Consider the following 12,580-nt stretch of genomic DNA (forward strand, 5'->3'; position numbering starts at 1 on the left):
TTACATGATGAAAAGGCTCTGAAGACCTCTAAAGCAACCTTCGTACAATCGAGTAATCTGATTGAACGCCAAATTTCTACATGATGGTAAAAATAGACAGTATACAAATTACCTTTTCATTTATTGTAAAGTAGTTTTTTTCTTCTCGAAGAGAGTTCTGAGACACATCAACATTTATTACCAGTGTCACGATTTCGGTGTCTAAGTCCAGACATCTTTCTCAAACGTGTTCTGGCAGACTGAAGCTGGATGATAGTTATTTTTGTGCCGTTGTGTCGATCGCCACGTCGCGTCAGTCTGTCAGTGCATGTCTGATAAAGGTGTCATGGCTTGGTCATAACAAATGTCACACAGGTAATTAAATTTCGATGTGTCATGGAATTTTTTTCAATATTATCTTAAAGCCCGTCTGCACTAGTTTTGCCAGGAGGGATTAGACCACCTTGCTAGTGACTGACAGGTGGTTATCTTATCAACTCAGCTCTCAATTAACTAAGAAAAAGAGGATCATGGGGACCAACAGGCATCGCTCAGGCATTGTTTTCTATATAGAGGGAGCAAGTAGCTACAAGTAGTACAGTGGGGCTTTAACCATAATATACTGATGAAATTATTCAGCAGCATAAATTTATTATTCTCAATGTGCGAATCGTTATGATTACCTGGAACGATTCATTATTTTTCTGAAATACAATCACTTTTTTGTCTGAATATCTCGTGACACTTTCGCTCACTGTCGTTCCAGGGCAGGCTTTTATTAACAAACGTGACAAAATGAGTATAATATTCTGTAGACTTACAATCCGCCTAAATTACGAAGACCTTCGAATGTTCCATTTTCAAGAACAGTCAGGCTATTGTGATCAAGCGCCCTGTAATATAAGAAAACATAAAATTAAAAGATCCACTTATAGCAAAGTAAAGGGAACGCTTTACAGTCAAATTCAGAATTATGAATGAGGCCTTGAATTGCTGATTGTCGTGTCATTATATACTATCACTCAAAGCTCGGTATTTCTATCTAATTACTGAGAATCAGCAGTTTTACACCAATATCTATATATATGTATATTTATGTTACACGATGTTAATGGACATTAATTGTGAAGGGGGCAAAGAGAAGATAAGGGGGAGAAAAGGTAAAGGGTAGGATCAAGGGCGTAAATCCGAGCTTGAGCATGGGGAGAGGGGGGAGACACAATTACACAGGGGCGGATCAGCCATACCTGTGAATAAACGGGGGGAGGGGGGTGTCCCCTTGTCCCCCGGATTGACGCCCTTGGGTAGGATGAGGGATGGGACAAGAAAATTGATATAATCCCGCACCCTTCCTGAGGCCAAATTGATATCCTTCTTATTTCGGACGTTATTCACCGAACAAGGGCGCCTTCCCACTGGATCTAGTGCCCGAATTGGCCGGAAGGCCACTGTTGAATATAGCTGAAGAGGTAAAAGTTGTATTAAAGCAAACTCACAGTTCCCATAACCGACAAAGTCCGATAAAGACGCCTGCTGGAAGGTGGCTGAGCTGAGTGGAGCTTAGATCCCTATAAAGACAAACCAAATCAGGTTCAGTATAATTTAGCGACTAGCTATACATAGTCCTTTTCAATTAAAAGTAAACAGCATGATATGATAGTATAATAACATGATAATAATAATTACAATAATAATAATAGTAGTAATAATAATAATAATAATAATAATAATAAAAATAATAATAATAATACAAACAATACAAAATGATAATTATTTTTTTTACACAGAAAAGCCCCATCACATATTGCTCCGGTTGTCTCATTTCGCTCGCTGGACGTATATAGCAGACGACAATCGGCGGATTAGACGACACTTGGTAGTGAATTTGTATGTGAGATTACTTTGCTAAATATAAAATACAAGAACATTTTCCATATCTTTAAACTATCATTGATATCTGATAATTAAACAGTTATTAAAATAAACCTACCAAACTACATAATACAATGAAATACTTGACTTAAAGGAGAGGAGTTTGATGTGGTGCACGATTGCACCCCTCTGTAAATAATCGAATAGTCCATGGCGATCATGAATATTCATGTTTTTGCTTACCTCTACAAAATGTTTGCTTATCTTCAATGGACAAATTACGGTGGGGGGTGGCTGAAATGGACATAATGAACCGATCAGAACTGATCTATTATGATTCAATACTCAAGTACCCTTAACAGCTCATTTTATGTATGTTATTACCAAAGAAGAAAAAAGCCAGTCAGTCACTCAATAGTGTCTGACAGTGAAGTCTAGCAAGGAAACGGGTTTCCTTGCATACTTTGAATATTATGACACTGCTAACGTTTCAATTTTACAGATAGGACATACATGACATATTCATAATTCCTGCAAAGTTCTACAGAGTTTAATATTGGCTGCAATAGTTGTATTATATTCAATTCAATTCAAATTGTATTGATTGAAATCCAAACAAATAGGATGATAAGAGTAGAGGGAAACCCCAGTCCACCTGGACACCCCAAATCACTTATGCCGGTGGGTGAGACCCGAGGGTTACAGTGATTCAGTTCGCTTTTCACCTCCAAGGCACAGGTGACGCCAAATACTTTCTTCAATTCAATTCAAAACAATTTGTTTTCTAGGATTTATCAACAATCTATTTGATTTGAACCATTTTGTTACTTTGGCTATTTAAGTATTGATATTATTTTGTAAAGCTATGGTCACAACTCAGTGTGGCGACCGACCGATTTCTAGCCTGCTCGGTCGCCGCTGGAATTTAGGCATCGCCCTACGAAATTTGGAGAAGAAGTCGAGCAGGCTGTAGAGCCCCAGCGATGCCTGGGCGGTGCCCTGTCGATATCCCGTCGGTCGCCGGTCGATTTTAGGTTGAAACTGAGCGAATTTGGGGAGCTTCTCTGCGGTGGCCGACTAATGACCCATCGATTACCGGGCGGGCTCTTGGAGAATTCGAGCAGGCTGTATAGAGCCTGCTCGAAATTGGGGAGCTTCTCCGCCCGGATAAAACCAGTTAGATGCTCCTAAGAAGATGTATCGTCAGGATAAACTGATCATTCATGTGGTTATCCGTCTGCAACAGCTTATAAAATATTGATTGAATTCAGTTGCTATATGTTGTGGATCATAATCCTTTTAAGTTCCATTAAAAAAGTACTCAGGTAACAAAATTTATGCTTATTTAGTAATGAGTTTATAACTGACCAAGTCAGTTCAGTATTATTTTTATATGCCTTTAATCTGTTAAAAGAATATTATTTTTCGCTTGATTTAACAGATTATTCAATTTATTTCTATATTTGTTGTATTTTCTATTATTATCCACTGTATTGTTTTGGAGAAAGTGTTTATAATAACGTTTTTTCTTCTTTATACATCTCAATTAATACTTTGTTATCAAAGGTTTTTTCATGTCTCTTTTTATTATGTTTAGTTTTTGACAAAGGACAATTTTAGTCAAACAATTTAGTAAAACGGTTAATAACAAAGGAATATGCGTCATTAGCATTTCCATATTATGAAGATTAGTCCACTCTTCATGATAAAGATCATATTGAAAATTTCTTATATTATCATCTGAGTATTTACGAGTAAAGCGAATTGAGCTACGTTGATAAGTATTTTATTAGAGCTTTTAGAGACTAGAAAAATGGGTAAGTGGTCACTAAAACCTGAACACTAACTACCTGAGTCAAAATCTGAGTCAAAGATATTGGTGAATACATTAAAGGGTAGCACTGCTTGGTGTAATACGAGTTTGTTTTTTTAATAATCTGGAATATACCAAGTTCAGATTCTAATAATTATAATAATACATGTAATAATAACAATAATGATAACAAACAAACGAACAAACTTACAGTGTATGGGCATTGTTGAGTCCTGAGAAAGCGCCCTTCATCAGATGACGGACGGGGGCGCCATCAAGATTTCTGCAATAAATATATGATGATAATAAAAATAATATTAATAATTAATAACAATAATTATTATTAAACGTTCAAGAGGAGGGACGGTCAAACTCGGTCAAAATAATGTTTGAGTGATGAGGAAAGAAGTGAGATTTTTAAAAAACATTTCATACAGACATATCGATGAACATATAAAAATAAGAAATTGTTTTCTTAATCTTTACCAGCATTCTATGACTGTTTAATTGGTGTTTACGTTGCGATGCCTGTCCCCTCTTCTTCATTTCTTGTTACTTCTCTCCCTCTCCCTCTTTATTTCTTTTTCTTTTCTCGCTCACTTTCTCTGCGTCTGTCTGTCTCTCTGTGTCTGTATGTCTCTCTCTCTAACACACCACTACAGGGAAATGGCGTCAACCGTGGACCAAGTTTAGTACTTGTGTGTGTGTGCGTAGGTAATCACCAGCAACCGCGGACCACTCCATAGAAAACTACATCAAACCGCGAACGTACCTCCTATGGAATGATCCAGTTAGCGAGCGCCTCTCCCGCGCAGTCAAAAGGGGGCGCTGTGACATTTCGCGATACACATCGGACTGATCCAGTCGATGTTCCCTACACGCTGTGACATCTAATATTCAAACGCCCCCTACGTCGTAAATTTGATAGGGCGGAACCGGTATCGCAACCGTGGACGGTCCCCATTGCAGGTACGTCCGCGGTTTGAGGTAGTTTTCTATGGAGTGGTCCGCGGTTGCTGGCGTTTTCCTACGCACACACACACGCGCGAGCACACAAACACACACACACACACGTGCGCGCGCATCCACCCACACACATACACGCACACACTATCTCTCTCTCTGTCTCTTCCCCCTCCATATATGATTGTTTATCCCTACAATTCCTTCAATCCAACGATCACAAAGACTTCCGAAAAGTCACTCAAAGTCAACTTTAATAGCCTCATCTATCACCTTGAAATGTGCCAATGACATATATTACTCGATCCGACCTTGGTTTCTGAAGGCAATACAGGAGGGTAATCAAATTGCCCTTAATTTTATTTCTTGAAAAGTCTTTGCCATCGTTTTATTCTACTTCATTTACATAATTATAGCCTTTGGCGCTGTTGCATTCGCGTAGTCTTCATTCCATCCGTCCGTGCATTTCACCCAAAAAGGCAACCAGTCGGGATCGCCGCAGCGAGGTGCAGTAAGTGGAGGGCCGATCCCGACGTACTGCTGAGACTCGCCGCAAGAACAATTAGCCGGGCAACGCAGTATCTCTGTATATAGATAAATATTGAGTGGTACTACAAAAATGGAGAATAGCAGAGATTACAGAAAAGAATACAAAACAGGTATTATTGATTTTATTATTGTTGACTTACAGCGTACAGCCATATAATGACCCCCCACCCCCCCCCCCAAACAAAAACACACACACAAAAAAAATGTTTACCGTGAAAATTCATGACTTCTTCGAACCCCCACTTTAGAACAAAAATGAAAGAGTCAGTTTCCCACATTCTTTTTATTAGGTTAAATCGTCATATTTCAATATAGGAAAATATGCATTTGTATAACTTTCTTTGGTATAGAAATATAGACCCTGGAACGGGTTTAACATTTAGCAAAATGCAGGCCATTGTGTATTAACATCTTACCACCCCGCCCCCCCCCCCCCCCACTCAGTGTTTTTTAGGGTACGCATATGCTCGTTCCCTTTTTTTTTAAAGCACCCCCTATCTGAGGACTGCCAACATTTCCGAACCCCCCTTTCGCGGGCTTTTCGCGGGCTTTTCCTGCCTTTAAGACCCCCCCCCCTCCCCCTAAATCAGGGAAAATGCTCAATATACTCCCCTAAATTCGGAATAATTTCTCAGGAGTCCAAAGAGATGAGAGAAAAAACGAAAAAACACCCCCTTTTTAAAGAAATCTCCGGGTGAAAAGTCAAATACACCCCTTTTTTACAATTCTCGGGCCGGACTTTGTTGCACGAAAAGTACCCATTTACCGGACATTTTGGCAACCCGCATGCGGTCATTCCGATCTCTGAGTTGGGGGCCGGGCTTACCACAAAACATTTCATCGTCTTCGTATGGGCAATCAATCCTTCCATCGCATTGCAATCTGGGAAGGAGGCAAATATCACTTCCGTTGCATTGGTATGCGCCGGGACTGCATTCTGGGTATTATTACAGAGAAAGAGGAAAGAAAACAGAAGCGTGGTGAAATTAGGATCACTAAGTCACGGTAGGATTCATGTTGGTATTTGTTTAATCCTGCAAATCCAAGAAGTTTAAGTTCCCCCACCCCCTAATTTGTCGAATTCCCATTCATTCAAAATTGCCTTTAACACAACTCTGAATAGGCCTATTTTACTTTATTTCTCTTCTTTATTTTGTCCATCCTTCACTAATCATTTTCTTGCACAAATTGATTTTTTGCACAGTTTATAAAAGGGTTAACAAAATATCCACGCATAATAGTCCTGTTTAAAATTGTTACAAATTTTTAATCTAGTGAAAACAAATTATGACCTGACAGAAATTTCATTTTCAATGGGTATATCAAGTTTTCGATTCCTTTTGTGGACCCAGAATCTATATCTGATCATGGCTTGTGTTCAAACTCATTATGTATGCATGATGCCGAAACATAAGCACAAGAACTAAATAGATATAGAACAAATATCATTAAAATACACGCTATTATTTAACTGTTGTTTGACAACTATATTTCTCGAACAATATCCCTTCTTTATTTTAGAAAGAGTTTTTCATATATACCGTCACATCCAATTTCATCTGAGAAGTCAGGGCAGTCAACAATCCCATCACATCTTGCACTGACCCGGATGTATTGATGACCAGAGTGACAGTAGAAATCCTCCCCCGTTGTGTCAACCATTGGTGTTTCTATAGACATAACCAAGCACGAACGGAAATACTAGTACATGTAGATAATACATTGATCATGTCTTTTTGTGCAGGCGCGATGGCTTAGTGGTTAAGCAATGGTCTCGTAACCGGGATGTCTCGGGTCCGAAACTAAGTCGATATGCTAGTGCCCTTTGGAAAGGCGTTAATCCTCATTATCAAGTCACTTGGAAAGATCTCAAAGCCGTTGGTCCCCTGGTTGCTTATTTACGAGCAAACACATGTTTTATCAACGGTCAGGTCAAAAAAACCATAAACCCGTGTGTATAAGTGAGAATTTAATTTATTCGTGCTCAGCAGTGGTGAACCGGGCCGGTGGGGGGGAGGGGCATAAGTACTTCGTACCCCTAATTGAACGGAAAGAAAAGAGAAGGAAACAGGAAAACGGGGAAAGGGGAAGGACAGATGAAAAGTAGACACTCTTTAGCTCTTTCCTAATCAAAGGTCAGGTTAATCGTGGTCCTCGTTCCTTAATATATGGACCCAACACTTAACCGATGGCGTTCAGCTCAACCCCATTAGTTTTTATTTATTCATGATTTTTCATGACTTTTTTGGATTATCACTTTAAAAAAATACTTTGTTTATTTTTATTTTTTGTCCCACCCATTGAGGGGGCACTAGTTAAATGGGGAGGGGGGGCAGCGCCACCATTCTTACTTCATGAATGACATACGATATAAAAAGGTAATCGATTGAGGTAAGGTATGGAAGTAGGTCGTAAAATATCTTGTTCATGTCAATTCCCCTTCCCTTACTTTCTCTATTTTTGTCTATTGATGAAAGGGAACTGGCCTAGTGCCCCTGTAGATATACAACTGGCTACAAGGTTTTATTTCCGGTAGGTATTTAGTCATTCAAAAGACATGCACCCGTGCTCTTACCATTTGTATCTATATCGTATGACGTAAACTCCATGACAAAGCCCCGGCGCTGCTCGATGACGTCACTACAGAAGCTGACCACCGTAGATCCTCCCGGTAGGATAAGTGACGTCACAGAACTACTAGCCAATGAGAAGTTCGTAGCAGTCACCCCATCAGTTGACACGTGATGAATATGCACCGTATCCCAGATATGTTCAATATCTAGTATTTTGACGTCAATCACTACCTGCGCATAAATTAAAATCACGTGCTTGTTTAAATCATTCATTTCGCCAAGTCTAATCTTTAGACATTTTAAAGTGATATTATACATGTACTAGATTTACAAATCAAACGATTCTATAGATGATATGCCCATCATTATACATCATGACCATTACTAATAACTGCTGCACGCATGGGCGCGCGTATGAGCGGGGGGGGGGGGGTTGGGGAGATGCCTTTAGCCTGCACATCATTCCGCCCTTCTATCATTCGATATGTCACACAAAATTTCCCAGAAAATATGATAATTACTGTACAGACCTAATCGCTGCCGATTAGAACACGCAGGTTGCAGGAATAATAAGAGTTTCGAAATTGGGGGATGGGGATGCTGCAGCCCTCATCCCCTGCTACTTACGACTATGGTTTCACAACAGGCAAAGCTGATTTGCGCAATGATGAATTTGTTCTTAAAGCTATACGTGACCAGATTTCCGAAAAGTAAGGTAAATGACATAATGATTGTGTAAACTTCAGGTGGTGGTTAGTACACCCCAAAATACATGTAAAGGATTAGCTGTAGGGAACGTTTTGAAGCTCTTCCTCTTAAACTCATCGAAATGAAGAGCTCAAGAGTGATCAGCAATACAATATATGCTTCGGGCATGTAGATACGACTTATCTTATAACAATGAGAAACTTAGTCTCTCATAACTACTTTGTGTTCAATGTATTTTCAGATACTCCACTCCAAAACAAAGGATTACTTATCTCGTGGAGGGCCGTCTCTATTCAAAATTTAGATTTGGTTTGATTTATTTATTCTCCGAATTCACAATAAAAACCTGATATATTATTTAGACAGAATATTTACGACATAATATAAATAAACGTTTAAACTAACATAATATACAATGTAAAAACAAAAGAAGAAGACAATAATGAAGTAGGAAGGTCACCCAGTTCATTCCAGCCAAAAATACAAGACTGTTCTTTCATTGTGTCCAATATCATATGAGTAGTTAGAGTTCTTAGGGGGTGCACATTTGAAATTATGCGAGCCAAATATTGGTACATAATGGTGACACCGGAAGTGGCAAAAACTTTTTTTTTTTTTTGGGGGGGTAGACAAAAAAAATCCCCATCACCCCACTCTTACATGCAGGCCCCGCTGAACGTTTGTCGGCGGGGGGTCAAGTGATGGAGCCCCCAGAAGCTCAGGGGTATGGGCATTTAATTACTGTCAGATGAGCATATTTTGATACCTTATTAATTTGTGACACTGGCAGGACACAAATTGGTGTCGGGTCCAGGCGGCGGAGCCTCCATAAGCTCAGGGGTTTTATACATTAAATTATCGTCAGATGAGCATATATTTTGATACCTTATTTGTGCCACTGGCAGGCCAGGGGAAGGAGCCCCCGAAAGCTCAGGGGTTTTGGTAAATAAATTACGGTATAGATGAGCATATTTTGATACCTTATTTGTGACACTGGCAGGAAGCAAATTGGTGTTGGGTGCAGGGGGCGGAGCCCCCAGAAGCTCAGGGGTTTTATACATTAAATTATCGTCAGATGAGCATCCAGCCGTCCGCCTTAGGGCCCTAGATGGGGTCTAGGGGGCAGAGCCACCAGAAGTCAAGTGGTTTTAGGCATTTAATTACGGTCAGATGAGCATCAGGGTGCCTGACTTTGGGCCCTAGGTCAAATCCAGGGGGCTAAGCTCAGGGTTCTAAGGCATTTAATCAGATGTCCAATTTTTTTTTTTTTTTTTTTTTTTATGGCCCCGGAAATTGGGAAATTACGTCGTCAGATATTTCGTTAAGTGGCTTTGGAGGGTGGAAGGAACACTTTTTGTTATTGCTTTCTTTAGCGCAAAAAAAAAAAAAAAAAAAAAAAAATCTTTCCCCCTTTTTTTTTTGCCAGGGGGAGTGGGGCTGGCCCCCGGACCCTCCTGGTTCCGCCACTGTTCTATTAAGTACATAATTTAACACGGACTCTATAGTTGGGAACGTTTCTGTGTGAGAGATAAATTACTGTTTTATCAGCATATAAGTGAACAGAGCATTTCTTTATATGTTTTACAATATCACTAATATAAATTATAAACATCGGGTCCAATATAGATCCTTGGGGAACCCCGTAATCTATATTCGACTCTGATGATGTAGCTGAGCTAAATTGGGTACATATACGACGACCTTTTAAGTAACTAGAAAACCATGATAAACAATCAGGTGATACACCACTCATAGATAGCAAAGAATATCAGGATCAACGGTGTCAAACGCCTTAAGCAAGTCTATAAGACCGCGCCAGTGTACAGACCGTGGTCGATAGCAGTCAGCCAATCATCGGTAACTTGTAACAGGGTGGTAATAGTCGAATGATTTTTTTTTCTAAAACCTGATTGAGTTTCGGACAAAATATTATTCCATCTCAAATAATCAGCTAATTGTATTTGAACGAGTGTCTCTAGGATGTTGGATACAGATGGTAGAATAGTGTGAGCCAGTGCTAATACGTAATGCTTTTTTCTGCAAAGGAAGAATCTGATTAGTCTTGTAGTTTGTAGAATTTGCCCCAAATCATATTGCAAAAATAATTTGTGGGGCAGGATTGACGCATTATATAGCATTACGAGTGTATAATTTGGTAAAACAAACGGCTACAATCCAACTTTGCTTTAATGTTAGGCATTAAGCCTTGTCAAGTAATCTTTGTCAAATCTTCTTAAAGCCGAAACTTCGTTTATTTTGTATTACATTTACTTTGTCGCTAATGTCGTTTGATAAATCAGTATTATCTCCTTACTTAACCCTTTTTCTTGGAATAGTATCAAAGTCTCCTCTTGTTAAGCCTAACCCCGGCGTTTGTCAAGAAAAGAAGGTTGTCCAGCCGTCAATTCATTTATATGTGCTGTGAGAGCATGAATATTGCAGGATAAGCTTTGCGCCTTCTGTGATGTTAGGGAGTTGATTTTTACGACAGGAAGGGAACGAGGTGTTATCAGAAGATTAAGGGAATGGATGCAGAGCCCATTGATGTAAACAAAATATTAAAATAATGACAAAACATGTCAACCGCAGAACCATTATCAATAAATGACGGACGACTGATTAAAGATAGTTTGTGGGGGCAGTGTCTGACACCCAGATACGGGTCAGTTTGAACTGAACTTACAGGACACCTACGTCACTTTCGTGTCTGATACGGTCAGATGAGCATCAGGGTGCCTGACCTTGGGCCCTAGGTCAAATCCAGGGGGCTAAGCTCAGGGTTCTAAGGCATTTAATCAGATGAGCATTTTTTTTTTTTTTTTTTTTTTTATGGCCCCGGAAATTGGGAAATTACGTCGTCAGATATTTCGTTAAGTGGCTTTGGAGGGAGGAAGGAACACTTTTTGTTATTGCTTTCTTTAGCGCAAAAAAAAAAAATCTTTCCCCCTTTTTTATTTGCCAGGGGGAGTGGGGCGGGCCCCCGGACCCTCCTGGTTCCGCCACTGTTCTATTAAGTACATAATTTAACACGGACTCTATAGTTGGGAACGTTTCTGTGTGAGAGATAAATTACTGTTTTATCAGCATATAAGTGAACAGAGCATTTCTTTATATGTTTTACAATATCACTAATATAAATTATAAACATCGGGTCTAATATAGATCCTTGGGGAACCCCGTAATCTATATTCGACTCTGATGATACGGGTCAGTTTGAACTGAACTTACAGGACACCTACGTCACTTTCGTGTCTGATAAACCACCGAAATTGATGCAAACCACAGACCTGGTGAGGCATGTGTGCATTATTTTTGTGACGCACATAAAAACTTATGTTTGCACATTTCACATTGTCTACAGCACAATGGAGAGTCCATGACAAATTCAAAATGACGTTTTAAAATTACTATGAAGTACATGGAGGGGTAATACAATAACAAATTCCGCTCATTTTTATCTTTATTATTGAAGAAAAGAAATTAGTGCATTGTTACTTCATGTATAAGGACAAGTTTTTTAAATTGATATTTCTTTTCTTCAAATTTCTCCAGTTGTTTACAGCTGGAACAGAAAATGAAGTTTGGGCGAAAATAACGCACCGTGGGCTACATTTTTTATTGTGACGACACTACCAGGACGAACCAGGCCCTGAGGTATAGAATGCATGCTTCATTTCTTTCTTGCCGTATTTTAAAAACTAAGTGCGTTTTGTTTCTTTTGTAGAAAACATATTTGTATTCCGCACCCGTCATGCAGTGAATCTTTTTTTTTAGATGTGTATGTTTCAATTCAATTTAGTTCATTTTGACATTTGCGGGTGCACTGTTTAAAAAGGGGCATCTCAATTTTTGTGATTTCATAACTTCTTCTATCCCTTTCCTTAGCTGATGAATAAATCTTCGTCACATAGTAAGCTCATGCACCGGCTCTGTAGTCATCTCATGCATAGCCTACTTGGCTCGTAGATTATAGGTCGTTTTCCAGAATGTTCGTTATTTCTAATTTGTTTGTTTGTTGGAAGCTTCTAAGCTTCGGAACAACGAACCCTATAATAAACGACGTAAGAGCCATATATGAATATTGAGAGTGCATTTGCATATTAATGAGGAAACGAAATTAAGT

At 39.2% G+C, this 12,580-nt stretch overlaps 1 protein-coding gene across 1 annotated transcript; it reads right to left on the reverse strand.

Annotated features, from left to right (window-relative positions):
• On the reverse strand, positions 1-5,972 carry LOC115918217 (vasorin-like). Its single transcript, XM_030986034.1, has 6 exons — positions 5,963-5,972; positions 5,034-5,238; positions 3,876-3,947; positions 1,476-1,547; positions 801-872; positions 1-76 (listed from the first exon to the last, which is right to left on the reverse strand). Exons 1-6 carry the CDS (start codon positions 5,970-5,972, stop codon positions 1-3), a joined length of 507 nt encoding a protein of 168 aa, XP_030841894.1.
• Between the last annotated feature and the right edge of the window lie 6,608 nt (positions 5,973-12,580).

This window comes from Strongylocentrotus purpuratus, unplaced genomic scaffold, assembly GCF_000002235.5.
Source record: "Strongylocentrotus purpuratus isolate Spur 01 unplaced genomic scaffold, Spur_5.0 spur5_scaffold_15, whole genome shotgun sequence".
Classification (NCBI taxonomy): domain Eukaryota; kingdom Metazoa; phylum Echinodermata; class Echinoidea; order Camarodonta; family Strongylocentrotidae; genus Strongylocentrotus; species Strongylocentrotus purpuratus.

What these genes read in the sequence shown, in the direction of transcription:
- LOC115918217 (XM_030986034.1), bottom strand. An exon ending in GCGCCAAAGGCTATAATTAT is followed by an intron (nt 3,948 to 5,033) that starts GTAAATGAAGTA and finishes TATTTATTGCAG; the next exon opens with AAATCTTGATGGCGCCCCCG. An exon ending in CTCAACAATGCCCATACACT is followed by an intron (nt 1,548 to 3,875) that starts GTAAGTTTGTTC and finishes TTGTCTTTATAG; the next exon opens with GGATCTAAGCTCCACTCAGC.